This window comes from Prionailurus bengalensis, chromosome D1 (assembly GCF_016509475.1).
Source record: "Prionailurus bengalensis isolate Pbe53 chromosome D1, Fcat_Pben_1.1_paternal_pri, whole genome shotgun sequence".
NCBI classification, from domain to species: Eukaryota; Metazoa; Chordata; class Mammalia; order Carnivora; family Felidae; genus Prionailurus; species Prionailurus bengalensis.
In genome coordinates this window covers 46,000,999-46,022,495 of record NC_057346.1, presented here as the reverse complement: position 1 = coordinate 46,022,495, position 21,497 = coordinate 46,000,999, and the positions used below count along the sequence as shown (strand labels likewise).

The 21,497-nt window shown below is 44.1% G+C and overlaps 1 protein-coding gene across 1 annotated transcript; it reads left to right on the top strand.

Moving 5' to 3' along the window:
• Positions 1-11,210: 11,210 nt before the first annotated feature.
• Positions 11,211-20,654, top strand: PRSS23 (serine protease 23). The gene is made up of 2 exons (XM_043579985.1): positions 11,211-11,404; positions 19,099-20,654. Exon 2 carries the CDS (start codon positions 19,112-19,114, stop codon positions 20,243-20,245), a length of 1,134 nt encoding a protein of 377 aa, XP_043435920.1. The 5' UTR covers positions 11,211-11,404; positions 19,099-19,111; the 3' UTR covers positions 20,246-20,654.
• The last annotated feature ends 843 nt before the right edge of the window (positions 20,655-21,497 follow it).

Below are 21,497 nucleotides of genomic sequence, written 5' to 3'. Positions count from 1 at the left end.
TCTGAATGTAATTCTATATGACATCTGCTTGTTATTTCTCCCTCCATCTTGTCACAATCCTGTAGGCAGAGAAAATGCAGAAGAGGGTAGAGCTAAGAGAAAGAGTGTTGGTCACCAGGAGCCACCTTGCACTTGAACTTCTTGCTACGTGAGGTGATTGATTTCCTTATTGGTCAAGCCAGTGTGAGTCAGTTTTCTGTTACTTGTATCTGAAATCATCCCCACAGAAACAATATGGGAGATGATATATGGATTTGAGGTAGAGAGTCCTGGGTTTAAATTACCTCCCCCACACTTCAAACTAGGAATGTCACTTAACTATCTGTAACTTGAGGGTTATTTGGTCCAATGCTGTAAGAGGTAGGAAGTGTCTGGCACATGGTAGATAATTCATAGCCATTATCGTTGAGATAAACTCTGACCATACCAATGTCATAAGTACTTATACAAAAAAAATTGTTCAAACCCTAATTTTACACAGAACAATTTTAGTGGCTCCCTCATCCTTTCTCTGCTGGCCAGACAGACATTAGGGTAATCACAAAGGTTGATTCCTATCAAGCTTAGATCAAGAAAGCCCAACCTCTGAGTGAACTTCATTTCCCCGGAGCTTTGAGATCATTGGGCAGGGGATGAAAGCGTTGATAATAAAATCGTGATTGGAGCTAGTTTGGGGTGCTTCTACCAAGATTGGAATTTGCCTTGAAGTCAGCAATCAACTCTTCAAAGAGTAGTCTAACAAATCAAAGACTTGTCATTTATTTGTTTTTAATTTTCCTTCAGAAAGGGTTTTACGGATTTAATAGTTCAATTTTATTGTACCCTTACAAAAAGAGAGAGAGGGAGAGACATTGCCATCTCTTGTCCTAAAAGGGAAGGTAGCTTGAGTAACCTCACATTACCAATATGCCATTTATACAACTGGGAGGTCACTGTAGTTTAGGACCGGGCTGGGCCTTCCTGGGTCTTCCCACATTTGAACCGAGTGCCTTTTTCATTTCAACACTAAAACAAAAACTATCATGTCACCTTGGAATGACTGGTGGCACACTGCCAGGAAGAACTAATTTTTATTGGCAGCATAATCCCCAAACTGCTCTGTCACCTGTGATCCCTCTATTTGATGGAGGACACCCACTGCTTACCTGGGCAGTAAGCTCTTGCTCTGGCATAATCAGATGTCCAATTAGGGCTTCTGCCAGCCTCGAGTAAAGAGACAAAATATCTGTGTGCCCCAGGAAAAGCCAGAGGGCCCCAGGAAAAGCCAGAGGACCCCAGCAAGCTCAGGCCCACCAAGAGAGCATGAGGTTTAGGGGTGTTGTGACTTCAGAGCTGCTTACTAGTAAAATTGGCTCATGTCTTGATTTTTCAGGGATGGGGACGATAATGTGAACTCCTTACAGATGCCACAGGATCTACGGCTAAGTGTTCTTCTCACTAATTTTAGTCTGCCGGAAACCCGGATAAAAAGTCACTCCTCTTTGAAGGAAGTCCCTACCTGCAGCTGCTGGTGTCAGTACAGGACTCTCCTCCCAGCGTGACCTTCATTGCTCTGTCAGGGTGACAGGCTCTTCAAAGGCTCTCTCTGAAGAGCCTGTCACCCTCTGAACGTGCCCTTCCTCCAAGAACACAAGCTGCAGCAGAGGGCACCTGTGGGGCCACCAGCTCTGACATCCACTTGCCTTCATGTGGGTAAGTTTCCCACCCTGAACCCCACCCCCACCCCCCAGGCTTCTATGAAAGGGCTTTCCCTAGAATCAGCCTCCCTGGTTCAGGCGGAGAACTAGCCCTCCACATGGCATTCTGCAGGCTTTGAAGTGCAAAAAACAGTGGTGATTATTCTTGTTGTTTCTCTAATCTGTGTACCAAGGGCAGCGGGAGCCAGGTGATCCTAGGTTTGAAATAAAACAGGTTAGTGATCTGAAAGAACAGGAAGGAAATTGCTCTATAGACACAAACCCTCCTGCTTTACCCTCGGGCTGGCCCTCCTGATTGTGCTTTCAAAACATGAGAAATCGCTCATTCGCAGGCTTGGTGGTGGTGGTGAGCTGGTCCTGGTGAGCTGGCATGTTTTCAGTAACCCCTTTTGCACTGAGGGGCAGGAAAACCAGAGGCCAAAGACTGTGCCTAAGGAGTGCCAACCAATCTGCTGAAAACTAAAAATAAGTCCTAAATTTAGCTCTTTGTTGTCTGTTTTCAAGGTCAGATTGACTGAAAATGTCAGTGAAAACAGCTAAACTAGCTTCCCTTTTATCTCCATGCAAAAGGGCTCCCCATCACCTATAAAATACCATCTATTTGGGGCCTTGCTACAATAAGTGGGGTTGTGTGCTACATGTGTGAAGGCTACAAATTAACCAACACATGATATCTTCCTCAATTAGCTTTTATACTACCCATAGAGTTCTTTGAGTAAATAATAATAATAATAGTAAGTAGCTAATCTAACTGGAGAACCAGGCACCATACTATTTTGATGCATTTCCTAATTTAATCCTCACTATAACCCTGTGAGGAAAGGATTGTCACTGCCCTATTTTGCAAATGAGGAAACAGAGGCTTTCCCAGTGTGCTGGCTATTCTCTGCCCACCGCCACCCCACCCCACCCCCAGCAATTCTCCACCCTTCGCTGCCCTGCTCTGTGCCCATGAGGCTGAGCCTTGCTGACACCACAGCCCAGCTCTCCTGTCAGCTGTCTTTGGCAGGCTCCAGAGGTCAGAGAGCAGGAAGAGAAGAGGTCTGGGTGTTTCTTTCCCACTCCACCCTTCCCCTGTGCCAGATCTCTGGCAGTGGCTGCCACTTCCCTGGACCATGCAGCTCTGGCAAGAGGCCCCCTCCAAGGTGCTCACCTTTGGGGGCTCTGCTCCAGCCTTTTCTCCCTTCCACCTCCCATCTGAATAGCAGTGATGGCTTCTCCCTGTTGCTAGACCTTGGGTACCCTCTGGCCTTGTTTCTTCCCTCATCCCTTTTCTCACCTCTGCAAGTAACTACTTCATTAAGTCTCTCCACTTGAACCAATTAAGGGCAAATTGTGTTCCTGTCAAGGCTCTGACTGATACATCCAGCAGAAGTGCAGACCAGAGATTCAAACCCAAAGTATTCAGTGGCTGGGGAGAGGAAAGGTAAACTGAGAATAAAAGAAATAAAATTAAAAGAGCCATAAGAAAGTTGTAGAAAGTGTTATGGAAAATCAAAAGCCAACAAAACACTTTGGAGAGGAATGAGACATTGTGTTAGGACTTTAATACATGAGTAGAACTGAGACAAGGGGATATGAAGAAAAGAGTTTCAAATGCAAACAAAAGCATTGACGCAAAAAAGCACAAACCACATTTTGGGAACAGAAGTGGTTCAGTACCAGAAGTGGAATAAGCTTCCACAAGAAGTGGATGGTATTTCTCAGACTGCAGCCTATAGAATTCTACTGTTCAACGAATGTTCTACCATATTGAAGAGAAGAGTCCATAGTCAAGTAAGACTGGATAACTTTGATATAAAGGAGCTTAACCAGGTTTCTCTACTCAGGGCTTCTCAGAGCATTTGAAAGACCAAGATGTATATTCGATTACCTTTTTTTTTTTTTCATGGACAGTCTATTTTAACATCTTCCAGAAGTGAGAGATGACATAGAGTTTGGAAAACACATGTTGTCCAATACCCTGGCAGACCAAATCAGAATGCTAGCACCCAGAATTCAGAGCATATTCCAAGGGGTTCTGTAGAAAGTCAGTGGGAATGTTACAAGTCATGAGCAAATGATACCTACAACACCATCATGTAGCCATAGTATAAGTGGTGAAATGTAACAAGCAGGCCAAGTGGAAATTGAATTTGTTACCTTGACATGCCTTGTAAGGTAAAACTGATGAAAGGGCATCAAACAGAAATTTGGATTTATATCCTAGGAAACATTGGAGCTCCCACGGTAAAATCTTATACACAATGAGTCCTGCTCCTAGTGACTGGCAAGCCAAATGATTTCTGACCTGATATTTTAAGCAAATTAGAATTTCACTTATTAACTTATTCAATCATTTTTTAATAAAAATCAATTGAGCTTACTATGAGCCAGGTTCTCTGCTAGATTATAAAGGAAAACCATAAAGACAAGAAAGAAAAACAAGACAGAGTGTCTGCTGATAAGGAGTTCAGGACCACTTGAAGTTGAACATGAAAATATATATAGTTGACCCTCAACAATGCCAGGGTTATGGGGTGTTGTATTACAGTACTGTACTGTATTTACTGAAAAAAAAAATCTACACATAAATGAACCCATACAGCTCAAACCAGTGTTGTTTAAAGGTCAGCTGTAGGGGGGCCTGGGTGGCTTGGTCAGTTAAGCAGTTGGTTAAGCATCTGACTTCAGCTCAGGTCGTGATCTTGCAGTTCTTGAGTTCGAGCCCCGCGTTGGGCTCTCTGCTGTCAGCTCAGAGCCTGGAGCCTGCTTAGGATTCTGTGCCTCCTTCTCTCTCTCCCCCTCCCCTTCTTGCACTCTGTCTGTCTCTCTGTCTCTCAAAAATAAACATTAAAAAAATTTTTTTAAATAAAATAAAATAAAGGTCAGTCGTAGTTAACAATTTTAGGCATAATGTCAATACAATTCTCTGAAAGCATAGAAGATGAATTTACATATACAGCAATGAAGGGGTTAGAAGACTTCAGAGAAGGGTTGATATTTGAGCTTGAAGTACAAGTAAAATTTGCCAGAGGAAAAAGGAGACAACTCTTGAAAGACACTGAATTTCAACATCCAGACCCCAGGGCGCCCCGGTGGCTCAGTTGGTTAAGCATCTGACTCTTGATTTCTTGATCGGTCATGATCTTGGGGTTGTGGGATTGAGCCATATGTTGGGCTCCATGCTGACAGCATGGAACCTGCTTAGGATTCTCTCTCTGCCCCTTTATGTGCTCTCTCTTAAAAAAAAAAAATCCAGACCCCATATTTAACCACATAAAACCTTGCTCCTTATAAGACAGAAAAGAGAAAATCCAGTATTTATGGATTGACAGAAACATAAAAACAAAGGAATTTCCCCAAAATGCCCTTGAAAGTTATAGACATTCGGGAGAAAATTTTATAAAACGACTGTAAAGAGAACGACAAAAGATTATTAATGTCTATTTCAAGGCCAACAGCTCTGTTGCTTCTCCTTGAATTAAAGGAAGAAAAAACCCTTATTTTCCTTTTTGTTCTTGTTCATGAAGTCCAGTGTGCAAGTTAGAGCACTGCAGAGAAGCTCAGTGCTGGCCTCTGGAGACTTTTTGAATCTGACCAGAGAAAATGAGAAACACATAGTTATTTCAAAATGTTTCTAATTTTTCAGTTTAGAATAGTGCCCACAGTTTACAGGAAATTGCTAGTGCCAAAGCCTGTTTTTCTTCCTGATAATTTTAAATTGCTATATTCTTTTAAGTAGGATTAGAGTAAAGCTGCTCTGTTCTTTGCTATGCAGCCTTTTTTTTTTCCTTTTTAAGGGTACCATGTATACCAATGTGGCAATTTAACTCTTTGACTACTTTATATAGCAATCTTTTACATATTATACCTTCACATATTTATATTCAGAGTGTGCTTATATTTCTAAACACTTAGAATGAGTAATTTATACTTAACAAAAACAGGGTTTTTTTTTTTTAAAGTTTCAAGTGCAATGCAAATACATTTGTTTTATCAAGTGCTATAAAGATTTTTTTGTTTAGTGGTTCTTTTTGCTAGCTTTTTAAAACAACTATGGTTAATTATAGGTTTGTGGTGGGTTTTATTTTTTTTTTTACCATGTAAGATTTTAAATCTACCATCATAAGAAAAAAAATCTGTTTTGCCCTTAAAATCACTGACAAATCTATAGACAAAATCTATTTGTCTATAGACAAATCTATTGACAAATCAACCTAAAATCTATCGACAAATCTATAGGCAATATTACTGGTTCAACAGATGTTTGTGGAATAAATAATTGGTGGAAAAGGAGACAGGCAAATACAAACCCTGGCTCCCATTTGAATCTACAATTTTTCCTAAATTCAATTCTAAAAAACTCTTGGTTGCTACAGACCAGAGTTCTGACAGGGAAACTTGAGGGTGGTTGAACAGGAGTCCTGAGATCATTTCTTCTTAGAAGGCCTGCATCAAACTTTTTAGCATTGATGCTATAACAATTTGATTCATTCATTCAACAAATTTTAAAACATTTATCGAGCATTCACACTAGTAGTAGTAGCAGTAATTACGATAATAATATTGGTACCAGGTAAGTCCACTTTAGAATTTATTTTGTGCTGAGCCCTGGGCTTCGTACCGATTATGTGAGTCCTCACAATAGCCCTAAATTAGCCCCAGTGCACAGATGAGAAAAATGAGGCATGGAAAGTCAAATCCTTGCCCACGGTCACCCAGAGACTAGATGAATTCTAAAGTAGATCCAGGAGAGTCTCACTCCAGAGTTCCTCGTTCTTGGTTACCCTGGGATCCCAAGGTAGGGGTGTCCCACAGGTAATGATATATGTGGGTCAACCGTCCACAAGGATTGCGGTGTTATAGATTCAAAGACTGCAGGAGCAGGGTCATGTAGGCTCTCTTTGTACAGATGACAAACAAGGCTGGTAAGTGAGGTGATTTACCCAAGGTCACACAGACAGGTTTAGAGTGCCCCCTACCCGATCTCCTGTATTGTTTCTCATCTCACCTCTCTTCACTAACTACATGGAGCTGTATACCCTACTTAGCTGAGATATTATCTACCACCGAAAAATCCACATTATCACCTAAGAAACCACGTGGAAATGATTTTAAGTACGTAAATATAGCTCCTTAGAAATAATCCTCATTGGTAACTTTCGAATGGACTTAAATTTTTGGAGCTGCACATGGGTCTTAGACTCAAAAATTAGCACTAGAAATAGCATTTAGCAGTTTCAATTTAGGTTGGCTTTGGGTCTCTCCCCTCCCTGCTACCCTAAGTTTCCAATGATCTTTCAGTCTCATCTAGTCTGCTGCCCTAAGGCCATTTAACAGGACATTACTCAGTGATTTCACAACTGGAACAAAAGGAAGACAGAATCAAAAGGTTGTTTAGAGCTGGAGCTATGGACACCAGCAACTGATTCAACCTCCTTACTGTAAAGCCCGAGAAAAGGCAGGAAAAGGCAGGTTGGGGAAGCAACACAATACAATGAAAAAAAGACTCCATCGGTTCCCTGGAGAGCGGATTCTTACCAGCAGACACCCTGTATTGCAAAGCCTCAGTTCCTCCTACTGATAAAGTGGGTCTGTGACAGGGGGCTAATATAATGCTTGAATATGAACTGATGAAGCTCAGGCATGGGAAAAGAATTAATCGACTGCTACAAAGAATCTTGATTCTCTTGAGGAAGACCTTGACTTTCCTTGAGATCCATCTACTACCACAGAAGCCAATATGGCCAGGGCTTATAATTGGGATGTAAAAAGAAGGCAAAAGAAAAGATGATTCTACCAAGAACAAAGCATAATGCTGGCAATTAGAAATGTGGTTCAGTTTTCCAACCAAGTTATTTTAAAAATTTTTAATGTTTTATTTATTTTTGAGAGAGAGCACAAGCAGGGGAGGGACGGAGAGGGGGGGAACAGAAGATCCGAAGTGGGCTTTGCACTGACAGCTGCAAGCCTGATGTGGGTCTCGAACTCACAAACTGTGAGATCATGACCTGAGCCAATGTTGGATGCTCAACTAACTGAGCCACCCAGGTGCCCCCCAAACATGTTATTTTAAATACCCCAAAGTTTATCCCTAAAGGTTGCCATGACTTTGGCTGATTTTTTAACGGCAAGAAAGATAATTAAAACTTTAAAAAAATGTGATGAGTCAAAAAGATGGCAAAAGAGTGAGACAGACTGGGCAGAAGTCATAGATGTGTTACTTAGTAGTATAACAAAACTGGGTATCTTACTCAATCACTCTGGACTTCAGTCTACTCATCTGCAAAATGGGGACAATCCTCATATCTATTTTTCTGTTTGTTGAAGGTTGCATGCAATAAAGTGTACTTTACACTATTTGGCAGATAGTATGCATTGAATAAGCAATAGCTATAATTATGACACTTCAGTGCTAGTTCTGCCCCCTTCATTCACCCACTGAGTTGCTCACTTATACAGTGCAGGAACTCAAAGAGATAAGGCTTAGTAAAGACTTGATCACATCTTCATCTTTTGAGCTCCACCTCAAATTCTATCACTTCTTGGAAGCCAGAGTGGGAATTCATGATTCCCTATTCCATGTTCTCTAGCTAGAAACTGATCTGGCCTATATCTCACTTGCTCCTGTATCTGCTTTTTTGTTTATTTCGATAGCATACCTTCTCTGGGGCGAGGGAGATCTGCTCTCTCTTTCACAGTCACTTTATACAGAGCGGGCACTCAGGAAATATGGGGGCCTTGCCCTGAATGCATTTGTAACACTTGACTTACTATGTGCATGAAAAGTATTTGAGAATTATAATCATGGATTTGAACTGAGTTCTTAAAATGAAGTAAGAACCTTGGTTTTTCTGGTTTTGTTTTTGTTTTGGGGGCTGGAGAGTGGGGCAAATATCTAGGATCAGCATGAGGACATCTGCTATTTACACAGGACATTTACCTTGGAGGCCAAAGTACTCTACAGATCTGTTGGTATTCTTGTGGCAATTGCCATGATAACCGAAGAGGTATGTAGTATCCCTTCCTTTCACTATCGAAACCCCCAGGAAACAGCACAGTGAGCGGCACTTGTTCAAGCCCTGAGTTCCTGTGGGTCATCTGCAGTAAGAGCTTCTTTGGGTAGGGAGCATTAGACCTGAGACTAGCTGTAGGAGTGGCGATAGGAAAGGGATGTGCTCTTGGGTCCTTCTGTGCCTCAGTTGCTCTCTCTGGACGACGGGAATAACTATCTTATTTTCTACCATCCTATCTCCCCAGATTGGTTGCAGTGTAATTTTTATAACTGCCAGGACAAAGGAGCAATGAACGTGGGTTGAGGTTGTGTTAAAAGAGCTGGTTCCGAACCAGAGCTAAGGCACATTCTTTTCACGTAACAGATGTAACACTGGCTAATACTTATTAAGGGCTTACGATGTGTCAGGCAGCGTGCTAAGCAGTTTATGTGTATTAATTCACTCAATTCTTAAAACTACCCTATGAGGTAGTCTCCATTCTACAGAGGAGCCAACTTAGGCACAGAAAGGTTAAGCCAGAGCTACACAGCCAGGAAGCAGCAGAGCCCAGGCTGTTCCGTCTTCCTGTGGCTCTCTCTTTAACTTGGTACCTACCACTATTCTCTGCGTGTAACAGGTGCTCGATAAATATTTGTTGAATTGGAGTAAAACTAATGAAACTCAAGCATGCTTGAGAAGTCTCTTCTTTCTTCTCTTCCTTCCAGTTCTGACCCCAGCTCCTCTATTAAGGAAGGTATTTGGCTTTTAATGCAGTTTCTCCCATTGGGAGCTACAGACCCTTGGAGATCCATAATGCGCGTTTTTCATAGTTTTCACATAAAATGAATATAAACACATTCTGGAGCGTTGGCATAACGATCTAATACCAAGAACTGTCTTACAGCTTCAAAGTCTATGTGTGCTACACCTTGGGGCCAAGAGTTATAACTTTACCCATTATGCTAATAAGAAAGGAATAGCAGAAAGTTAACCTCTAAATGGTATAATAGAGTCAAGTGAAAGCCAAATGTTATAATGACAAAGGATGTGAACAAAGGTGTGGTAGCTGCAACTGAGGAAAGATGAGAGAAAACCGTGTCAGTATCTGACACCTGACACAGCATGAGAACTGACAGAGCAGACAAAACTCAAATGTACCCATACTTGGGCAGTCAGTACCACATGATGCTGGTAGTAGTCGAGTAAACATTGCTAATTTAATGTTATTGTTCTGGGAGGGGATTTCATATTTAATTTATAAACTTGTTTTGGCTTTATTCCAGAATTGTTCATAAGCTGTAACATAACATTATATCCAGTTTAATGTTTATATAGGTAACGTTATAAAAGAAACTAAGCCAATACCGGGGAGGCCTGAGAACATTTTGTCTCTAAAATAGCGGAGGATATATCGGTTTCTCTCACGTTTGAGAAACAGAACAGCACTTGCTGGGGGCTTTCCTGTTTAAAATTGCAAACACAAAATCATTAGTGTGCCCTTAACACCCTGGTGTGAAATAGCATGTTAGGCCCTCCCTTTCTGAGAGCTTGGACTTTGATGGGAGAAAGGACAGCTAAGAGGCCTAAAAGAAAAAATGTGCAGAGGCAGGTCATTAAAATTCTGTAAACTTCCTTATCTCTAAATTCCTTATCTCTAAAACTGGTTATCTTCAACTTGGCCGCAACTGTTTATCTGTAAAGCTGGTTCATAGAAGGCACTGAATAAATCGTCATCTCTGTTAAATACTGATGTACTTGGGAGTGAAGAGGAAAGCTCTAGCCCTAGGTTCCTATATGGAGTGGTCACGGGCCTGGCTGGGGGAGACCCGGAACTTGGGCTCCCAGCAGCGACTCAAGGAAGCAGGCCCGCCGGGCGAGGAGGTGGCTCCACCAGCTGGTGCCCCTCTGCAAAGCTGAGGCGGTGGGCTCACCAGCCCGCCCGCCACTTGGAAGCCACCCAGCCCTGCTGTGCCCCGGACCCTACGCACCCACCGAGCGCCGAAAGGGATGCCAAGCTTTGCTGGTCCTGCCACCGGGACGCAGCTCGGCGTTCCTCAGAGGAACTGCGTGACGGGGAAGGAACTCGGTCATCCCCTAAAAACTCAAGTGCACAGATTTTCCACAATTCCTCAATTTGCCGAGGTGTTCCCCACGCCCCAGGTGTAGCCCGCGCTCTTAGCGCTAGGCTGGGGTTGGGGGACCACCTTCGGGGGCAACCGGTCTTCGCGAGCAGGCATTTGAGTGCAGGCGGCGAAGGCCCGAGGCTCGCTCCGGAGGCTGCGCCCGAGCCGCGGGGGTGCGCGGTGCCGGAAGGGTGAAGGCGCGCGGCTCCCAGGCCGGGCGGGCCCTCCGCGAGACCGGCGCGGACTGGCGCGGAGAGGCCGGGACCGGCGACAGCCGCCGCGCCGCGGGGGCCCACCTGCGCGGACCGCACGGCGACCCCCGCTTGGGGGAGGGCCGGAGGCGAGGGGCGGGGGCGGGTGCGCGGGCAGGGTGCGGGGGTGGGGGGCGGGCGGCGGCCGCGCGGCTTCCCCGAGGCCGGAGGCGGGGCGGGCGGGCCTCTCGAGGCGCGGGGGGCGGACCCGCCCGCTGCCGGCGCCGCTCGCCCGCCCGCTTGCTCGCACTCGGTCGCGCCGCGGGGCAGGCATGGGAGCCGCACGCGGCTTCCCGGCGCCCACACCTGTTTGAACGGCGCGGCGAGCCGCGGCCCCGGCGGGCTGCTCGGCGCGGGTGAGTGCGGGCGCGGGCTGGGGGCACCGCCGGAACGCGCGGGGAGCGCGGCGCCGAGAGCAGCGGGACAAAGGGCCGGTGCGCGCGGCTCGGGGTGACTTGTGGGCTGCGTGCGGGGGGCACCCGAGACCCCGCCGGGCCGCCTTCGGGGCTGGAGGGCTGGGACCCGGGCTGGGAGCTTCGCGGAGACTCCGGGGCTGCGGGGCGCTAGCATTCACGCAGTGTCACCGTGCAGCGGGTGAGAAGGACGGATTTGAAAGTGCTATCTTGGATGCTGGGTGGGAGTAGGGAAAGAGCCGGCTCTGGGCAGTTTCGCCTGCAGCTGGGCTGTGACAACACCCCCACCTCCCCCGCACGCGCACTCCCGCACCCACCACCACCTCTTACTTTCTTTGAGTTTTGCATGTGTGTGTATTCCAGCATGATCCGAGAATTAATTTTTAACTCTGGGCACGTGATGATGAACACATCCTAGCCAGCAAAGAAAGGGCAAGCAAACACAGGTTGGGGATTAGGATAGGATCTTTTTTCTGGAGCCTTGGGTGATGACTGCGTGCTTCCCTGTAAACTATCTGTGAACTATCATCGTTGTTGGAGGCAAATGTTTCTTCTACGGCCTGTGGACATTCATCCCGAGTTAACTTTTAGATAAAAGTTTGAAAAGTTTAAAAATTGTTTTAAAAGAGAAGGGAGAATAATTATCTCAATGAGGGAAAACCACCATTTCCCTCCAGAATACAAGTTAGGGTTGCTTTCCAGCATCTCACGAAAAAGCAGCTGATAAAAATCCTGGGTGTTTTATTGTCCTTTCGGGGACACCCACGGAGACTTTAGAAAAAGAAACAGCCCCTGGCTGGTGGAACGCTCCAGGTTGCTCAGGATCTGTTGTTGGGATGGTCTGGCTTCCCTCAGCCCCTGAAACGGAACATAAGGAGTCCCTACGTGCTCCTCAGGAGCAGATGGGCCAGTGGCTTTGCTGGAAGGGGTTGAATTTATAGTTTGAAGTCAGCTGTGGCCAAAAGCATAATGCCAATTAATAGAGGGTATTTACTGCACTTGTTTCAGGATCCTCCTGGTGTCCAAGACGTTTTAAACAGGCGGTAGGACTCTGGGTCTCTCCACAAGTCTGACAGGAGTAGATTGGAGGTGGAGTGGGGAGAAGGAATTTAGGAGATGCTACAAAAGCCACTATGTTTACTTGGGAAAGTTTGGTGGTAGGCACACCTTCTGCATTTGAGTAACTTGCTTCACCTGTGTTTTCCCCACTTAAACAGTCAGGAGATAACTTGTCATGCTTTCCTGTGCCTGAACTGAAAAGGAAGCTTCCTAGGTAACTAATAGAGATCCTATTTTTGTAACACTGACAACTTATTCAGTTAGATGGTGAATATGGGTGCACTTTTCTGTCTGTAGTTTAAGTGCCAAAGTGCCCATTAGTGGGTCTGAGAACATTACTGGCCCCGGTCTGCAGTGTTTAATAGCCTCAAGTTCTCCTGCATGTTTCTTCTCATTGATCCCTTAGGATTCAGTCCACCAGGCCTTATTCATGCATAACTCCCCCTGACTCTGGGGAATTCACATCTCCTAGTCTCACCACTGAATTTTATACACTCTGTTCTTGTTCTGTCACCAGGTTTGTCCCGAGCTCACCAGGGTAGTTCATTTTGCCTAAAATCTGAGAAAAAGTTAAACTTCGTTTGACCACAAGTTATGTTTAGGGTGGCTGGGCTTGTAAACGCCCTGCATTTCTTTCCTGTACAGGCTATAATTCTTAAACCAGTATGTGATTAGGTCTGTTTTCCTTTAACAGGTTCTGTGACTCAGGAAAATGAGAGCAAGCCTGGCTCAGAGGGTTCACAGAGCTTTGTTCGTTTTTGGGTATTTGCTTTAGGAATTAGCATGGTTTCACTGTTCAGTATTCCTGGCCACAGATTCCATGGAAAACCCTTTGTTATCCTTCCAGATGGTGTCCAAAACTTTTATCTCTACAGACTTTCCCACTGTTTGTTTCGACATTACTGTTTATAGTGGTCACAGGAATTCATCTGTTGTACAATAGAGAATGTATGTCCTGAGGATTAGATTTTTTTTTTCTTTTGCCCAGCACTTGTTTGCTGTAGGAGTTAAATCCTTCCCCCAAACTCTTGCCCTCTTGAGGAGACCTGTGTTGTTGCAGTTTTGAAAACTAAGGTGCAGATCTAGGACAGAGAGGTTCCAGTGTCTGGTCTCCAGGCAGATAGATGTTGTTTGTATGTCTCTGATGATGTGCAAGGTCCCTTCACCATAAGATGATTAGTGGACCATAAAGCAGCAGCATCCTCATAAACTATAAATATTTGTAGACAGTGGACAGCAGGACAGTGGCTCCTATTGAGTGATAAAACACAGAATGTGTAACTCTTATGCAGCAGATAGAGCTGGAATAGTTTCTGTATTACTAAACATGGTAATACACCTTACCTTTTCTTAGTTTCTGTATTACTAAACATAGTAATACACCTTAACTTTTCATCCTGTTTGTCATTCAGGCGATACATGAGGATACTTAGCTGAGAACTTTGAAAGATAAGGGCACCTGGGTGGCTTAGGTGGTTGAGCGTCGGACTCTTGATCTCAGCTCAAGTCTTGATCCCAGGGTCATGAGTTCAAGCCCTCTGTAGGGCTCCACACTGGGTGTGAAGCCTACTTCAAATAAATAAATATGTATATAATCTTTTTAAATGTAAAAAAGATAATTATATATGTGAGGAATCTTTAGCCAATAAAAGCTTATTTCTAGAAATGAAACGTTGTAGGCCTGAATTTTCTTCATCTGGATTTATATATAGTGAGGATAAGATTTGGAAATCTTCATTCTTTTTTTTTAAGTGTGCATATTTTCGTTAGTTCTATTTGGATAAAGTTATTCATTTGTGAAGGCAAGAGAATTTAAAGTTATGTAATCCATCAGTTACCTTTCCAATAATGAGATTATTAATGTTTATTTATTTTTTATTTGAGAGAGAGAGAGCCTGGGAGAGGGGGAGGGGAAAGAAGAGGGGAGGGAGAAAGGGAGAGAGAGAGAGAGAGAGAGAGAGAGAGAGAATGAATGAATAAATAAATGAATCCCAAGTAGACTCCATGCTCAGCCCAACTCGGGGCTCGATCCTACGACCCCTGGGATCATGACCTGAGCTAAAGCCAAGTCAGAAGCTTTACTGACTGAGCCACTCAGGTGCCTCAAGATATGAATGTTTTTATTCTGTTTCCATCCCAGAGTGTTTGTTTAAATAAACTTAAAGGGGCATAGTGCAGGCTTGCTTTGAGTTTATAAAAATGGAAACAGTAATTGTGTCCTGGGAAATTATTCAGGAAATTATTATCAGGTGAGTTGAGAAATTAATGCAAAACTATCACCCTAATTTTTAAGCATCACGGTTATCGTTGGTGTATTAATAATGGGAAAGGGGTCAGGGTAGGGTGTGAATGCCTAGGGAAAGGGCCTTAGTGGGTGAGGTTTCCCCCTCACACTTTTCTGAGCCAGCACACCCAACCATTCTTCTACTCCATTCTTGAAAGCTGCCCTCTGCTGGAAGCATTTGTTTTCTTGGCCAACTGATGAGGGAAATCTGGTCTCCCAGATAGGCGAGAGATTAACAAGATACATTTTCCTTTTTCCCTCTCCCTCCTTCCTCTTTAATTGTGTGAAAGTAAGCTCCTGAGCAGTAAATGATGGTGCGGACCCTGTTTGTATACAACACGGTGCTTGCCCTGGACTTTTGTGACCCTGGAAAATTATAAAATTAGAGAATCCCGGGCCTGAAATGACCAGCACTAAAAAGACTAAAGAGATCATCCAGTTCAGGTTGCTATTCAGAATAGTTTCTAAACTACCCTAAACACACATTTGAATAAGGGTGGGGGGGAGCAGCTTATAAAGTTTGTAACCTTTAGTACAGGTGTCAGTTTAAACCCATTAGGGAGCCAATTTACAATCAGTTATTTAAATGCTGTTAGATTGTACACCTGAAGCTTATACAATATTTCAATAAAATTTAAAACTTAGTAAGTTGGAATAATTTGACCTGAATTAGTCTGCATTAATTTCTAAATCTGAATTAAAGTCTTTTTAATGCAGTTTTATAGTTTTCAGAGTTAAAGAAAATTTAATCAAGATATGAAACATCAGAACAAGGTCTTATCACAAAAGTTAATGAGTTTAAGCAATAATATAGGAACATTGGGGACAATATTTCAGACTACTAGAAATTAGTGTTTTTGAGGTACCTAAAAAGTTTATCTCTAAAGGATTAAAGCTTCAACCTACCCTGTTGGTTTAGCAATCCTTTACTTATAGATGGCTGACTTCTCCTTCACTGGCTAAATGATCAGAATTTAAGTTGTAAGGGGTCTGAATTAGTAATATTATTTAATGAATATTGGATATTCTACCTAGATTATTTTGTGAGTTTATTTATTTATTTTGAGAGAGACAGAGACAGCATGAGCAAGGAAGGGGGAGAGAGAGGATCCCAAGCAGGCTCTGCACTGCCAGCTGCAGAGCTCCAGCCGGGGCTCCAACACTTGAACTGTGAGATCATGACCTAAGCTGAAACCAAGAGTCCATTGCGTAACAGCTGAGCCACCTAGGTGCCCCATCTACCTAGAATATCAATATTCGATAGAGAATATTCATATCCTAATAATAATCTGCAGTAGACTCTTTAGCATTTTCTCCCAGCGTTCTGTGATTTGTAAATGACCCCAAAGGTCCTTGGCACAGTTGTCTGTCATCTCTCTGAGGAACAAATTTGATCCTGTATGTTGGGAGGCTGCACTGAAGTTGTGGCTACTGAGAGAGCCTAGCTGACTGCCCAGCCCTCACACCCGGGAAAAGACTTGTCTCCATTTCTCCAGACCCACTAGGTTCCAAAACATTTTTTTTTTCTGTTTGAAAGGCAGACATTAAAAAAAAAAAAGCCATAACATCACTGTGAAGTGAAACACGCTTCAAGGACTTTGAAAGCATTTTTTAAACAGGCTTGCTATATAGGCAAAGCACTTAGAAAAGTGAGATTAGAGTTAATTCTGCCTAAGAGGAGGATAATTCATTAAGATAGGGTTCCTAGTCAAATATATTATTTTAAAGTGTGTTTGAACTAGTTTCAGACTCTTTCTTGCCATTCTCTTCCCTGACACCCTTGTCAATGGGTGTTTCTGTGTTGGGTTAAAGACAGATGGCACTGGAGCAGTTCTGCTGCAGTAGATAGTCCAGACTCTGCACTCCCAGGATCCAATTAACACTTATATTTCCGATTGAGATTCGAAGATGCAGGCTCTAGATGATGAGCATGTGAGACCAACACGTCTGCTGCTCAGTGTCAGCAGGCAACAGCATTCTCCGTGTTAGTCAAAGGGAGGAAGAGGTGGCGTGTAGGGGTCCAAGACCTGGCGCTCCTAGTACATATCACACTTGGCAGGTATTCTGGTGTGGGCGGTGTTTAGTTACGCGGACAGCAGCTTACATAGAGGAGAGGCTGTCCAGGACCTGGATATGTTTACGGACTGGGTCCTCAGCCAGGATTTGGGGATAATCAGACACAGAGCCATCTCCTGAAGTTTCCTTAAGGGTTGTCCTCACCACACCTATCCCACCCCCGAAGTCCCCTTTGGGGAGGATGGCTTTATTAGCATTAGCATCCCCTCCCTCATCTACTTAGAGCCTTTAGTCAGGATTGTATCCACCCCTCACTCCCCCCACAACAAGCATGTGCAAACACCTGTATGCGCACACACATGTGCCCTATGGTTTTAAGGATTTAGAGAAAGAAGTAGATGTATTTCCTCCCTATAGAAGGGCCCAGGGACTCTTCCTATTTGGAAAAAGAGAAAGAAAGAATTTCAAACAATCAGGAAATCCCAAGGAATTGCCTTTTCCAGGAGCTCATTCCTTTTTTAGCTCATCCCTGTTTTCTCTGACAGAAGTGGAATCAGAAAGAAAGAATCAAGCAGAAAGATCTCAGCAGTGGATGGGGCAAGCTCACTTAGTGATGTTGGGAGTGTGGATTGTCATGCTCAGCTGGTCTAGATCACATCAGTGGGATTTTCCAGTTTGATGTGAAAGAAAGCAAAAGACATCCAAAAGTTGCAGGCAGGTCTGTACTCTCAAAGTGGAAGAGAAGGGGGATGAGAAAATGCTTTCTTCGTCACTCCTGCTAGATAACAAAGCCTCTGAGACCTAACCTCTGCCTGTCCTTTTGGGAATGCCTCACTGTGAACAAATTACTCTACCTGCTCCATCAGCTTCTCCTGAACAGAAGATTCACAGCTAGTCAGAGCCATCCGGTGCTTGAATACTTATGAAAGTACTCCCAATCTTGTTTTTAATGTTGTTTTTCTTTTGGGATGATTGATCCAGATCTTTCAACATACACGTCAGGATAAAATCCAAACTCCTTCATTTAGTATACAGAGCTCTGCATAATATGGCTCTTGTCTGCTGCCCCACCATGCCCTTTCTCCCACCCTTGCTGAGCTAAATACAATAAATGTCTGAAATGACTTCCACTGTTGCATGTCTGTGTCCTTGCATACTGTTGTCCCCTCTAAGTGTCCCCTTCACACTGCCTTATGTTATCCACCTTCTCTTTACCTTCAACACCCGTCTCCAGCATCACCTCCCCTGAAATGGCTCCTCTGTTCTTGTAACTCCCCACACCTGGATTTCATGCCTTTTCCCTGAGTTACCACATCATCCACATCCATCTCTGTCATTAGCACTCAGTGCGCATCATTCAAAACTGTGGGGTTTTTTAGCCGTGTTAATTCATTCACTCTTCCATTAGTACAAGTATTCATTCAATAAACTTGTTCAATAAGTTTTTGTTGAGTGCTAGCAGAAGCCCAAATTCCAGTGATTCGGATGAGCCAGGAACATAGATACAAACACCTGAAAAGTAACCAGCAGTAAAGCTCACAACGTGATAACAGAGGCAATATTAGAGCTTCAGATCTTTGACAGAGATCCTGATAGTATACAACCAAATCCAAAGGAAGGAGGAATAGCTTGATTGTTAGAGACCTGGCTACTCTGGAACTAAATTTATAGTAGTTAAGTTTGTTTTAAATTCATAGGAAAAAAAAAAGTCTCGTGCCCTCTTTGGAACCACTGAGATGAATCCCAGTAAGTGTTATGCTGTGGAGCTATAACCTTCCTTGATGCCCAGGTCATTCAGTCAGCTGCGTAATTTGAATTTGCATGAGCAAGTTGTTCTGAGGATTTTCCAAGCACATGCTGTACTGAGAATGAGCAGAAAGAAGGAAAGAAAGGCAGGTGGATCAGGGAGGTGGGAGAGGGCAGACATTTAGAATCCAGCCCAAAGAAGGTTCAAAATTACACAGAAACTGGGGCTGGTCAAGCAGCTCATCTGGGGATTAATGACGTTTGCACTCCGCCTCCCAGTTGGCCATCACTGGGGGCATCTTCAACACAGAAGGGAATGAACACCCATTCATTTTGAGCACGAAAAAAACGTTCCCAGGTCAAGACTTTGTGTTGTAAGTGAGACCATTATCTAGGGATTCGTCTCCACACCCTGATTCCTGGGACAGTTCACAGATTTGGAAACAATGACAGGCATGCTGCCGGGCTGTTTCCTCAGTCAGTCGGTGCCGAGCCCCTTGCCCTCCTGACCTGCTTATCTTTGTTCCTACAGAGTGGTGCTCAGCATGGCGGGGATTCCAGGGCTCCTCCTCCTCCTCCTCCTCCTCCTCTGTGCTGTGGGGCAGGTGAGCCCCTATGGTGCCCACTGGAAACCCACTTGGCCTGCTTACCGCCTCCCTGTGGTCTTGCCCCAGTCCACCCTCAACTTAGGCAAGCCAGACTTCGGGGCTGAAGCCAAATTGGAGGTGTCCTCCTCGTGTGGACCCCAGTGTCACAAGGGGACTCCACTGCCCACTTATGAAGAGGCCAAGCGGTACCTGTCTTATGAAACGCTCTATGCCAATGGCAGCCGCACCGAGACCCAGGTGGGCATTTATGTCCTCAGCAGTGGTGGGGGACAAGAGTCTTCAGGCAAGTCTCGGAGGAAGCGGCAGATTTATGGCTATGACAGCAGATTCAGCATTTTTGGGAAGGACTTCTTGCTCAACTATCCCTTCTCAACATCAGTGAAGTTATCTACAGGCTGTACGGGCACCCTGGTGGCAGAGAAGCATGTGCTCACAGCTGCCCATTGCATACACGATGGGAAAACTTACGTGAAGGGAACCCAGAAACTTCGAGTGGGCTTCCTGAAACCCAAGTTTAAAGATGGTGGCCGAGGAGCCAACGACTCGAGCTCAGCCATGCCGGAGAAGATGAAGTTTCAGTGGATCCGGGTGAAACGCACCCACGTGCCCAAGGGCTGGATCAAAGGCAATGCCAACGACATCGGTATGGATTATGACTATGCCCTCCTGGAACTGAAAAAACCCCACAAGAGAAAGTTCATGAAGATTGGGGTAAGCCCTCCTGCCAAGCAGCTGCCGGGGGGCAGAATCCACTTCTCTGGTTATGACAATGATCGACCAGGCAATTTGGTGTACCGCTTCTGTGACGTTAAAGATGAGACTTATGACCTGCTCTACCAGCAGTGTGATGCCCAGCCCGGGGCCAGCGGGTCCGGGGTCTATGTGAGGATGTGGAAGCGACAGCAGCAGAAGTGGGAGAGAAAAATTATTGGCATTTTTTCAGGGCACCAGTGGGTAGACATGAATGGTTCTCCGCAGGATTTCAACGTGGCTGTTCGAATCACCCCTCTCAAATATGCCCAGATTTGCTATTGGATTAAAGGAAACTACCTGGATTGTAGGGAGGGGTGACCCAGGGTTCCTTCCTGGCGGCACTTAGTGGTCTCCATGTACTTATTTTAGGACAGGCCAAATTTTGTCATTGGTGTGTGTGACTGTGTGTGTGTGTGTGTGTGTGTGTGTGTGTGTGTGTGTGTGTAATGTGTCATAATTATCTTTTACCTGATTTTTAAAAATTGCAAGATGACTGGCTTTATTTGAAAACCGGTTTGTGTATCATATAGCATTTAAACAGGTTAAAGGCATTCTTTTGCATAGAAGTGAAAAAAAAACATGCTGATGTTTGGGATGATAGGGAATATTTAGCAATTAAGTTAATCTTTTATTTTCTGAGAACTTTGATTTTTATTTCATCTGAACTTGTTTCAAAGGTTTATATTAAGTATGTGGCATATGGGAGATATAAATTCTTAAATTCTTATGTGTGTATGTATGTGTATTTTTTCCTGAGATTCCTCTTGTATTTTTTTTTAATGCCTAATCATTAATGTTTCCAGATGGCAGTGTTCCCTACCACATACAACCCTTAGGAAATTTCATGATACTTCTTAGGCAGGTATACTATTTTTGGATTTGGAGGCATTTACACCATAGTCCTTGACCAGTAAAATAATTTGTTAACTATATTGGTACACATCTTAAACTATATCTTATAGTAAGTCAGTATCCCCAGCTGCTTTCAGTGTTGAAATCATTTCTCTCCTGAAGATTGTTGCTCTGCTTTTGGGGAAGCCTCACAATGTGGCCCTGTCACCTTTGTGACACAACAGAGTAGGCAAGATCGTTTATGCCAAGCCCTCCATTTCACAGGATTTTACTCACATTTCTGAACTAGCTATTTTCCAGAAGACAATAATCGGGGCCTAATTAGAACAGGCTGTATCACTTCCCAGCTAACGGTTGTGGTCACACAAAAACAATCATTTCATTTTACCCCTGGAGTATAGCACATCTCATGTTTTATCATTTGGATAGACTGATTTAAAATGAATTAAATTCCAGAGAACAATGGACGTATTGCTTGGCAGATGTCACAACAGAATAACCACTTGTTTGGAGCCTGGCACAGTCCTACAACCTAATCAAAATTATTCTACATAGTTTTCAGTGTGGTTTCAGGGAGCTATGTACTTGTGCAGCTTGGAAGCTTTCCTCTTTTACTTACTTTATAGTAAAAATACTGGGATGGCGCTTTAAGAAAAACCCAATAGGACATTTTCCCCACTAGCTTTAAAAGGGCCTCTTTTACTGGGATGCTTTAGGC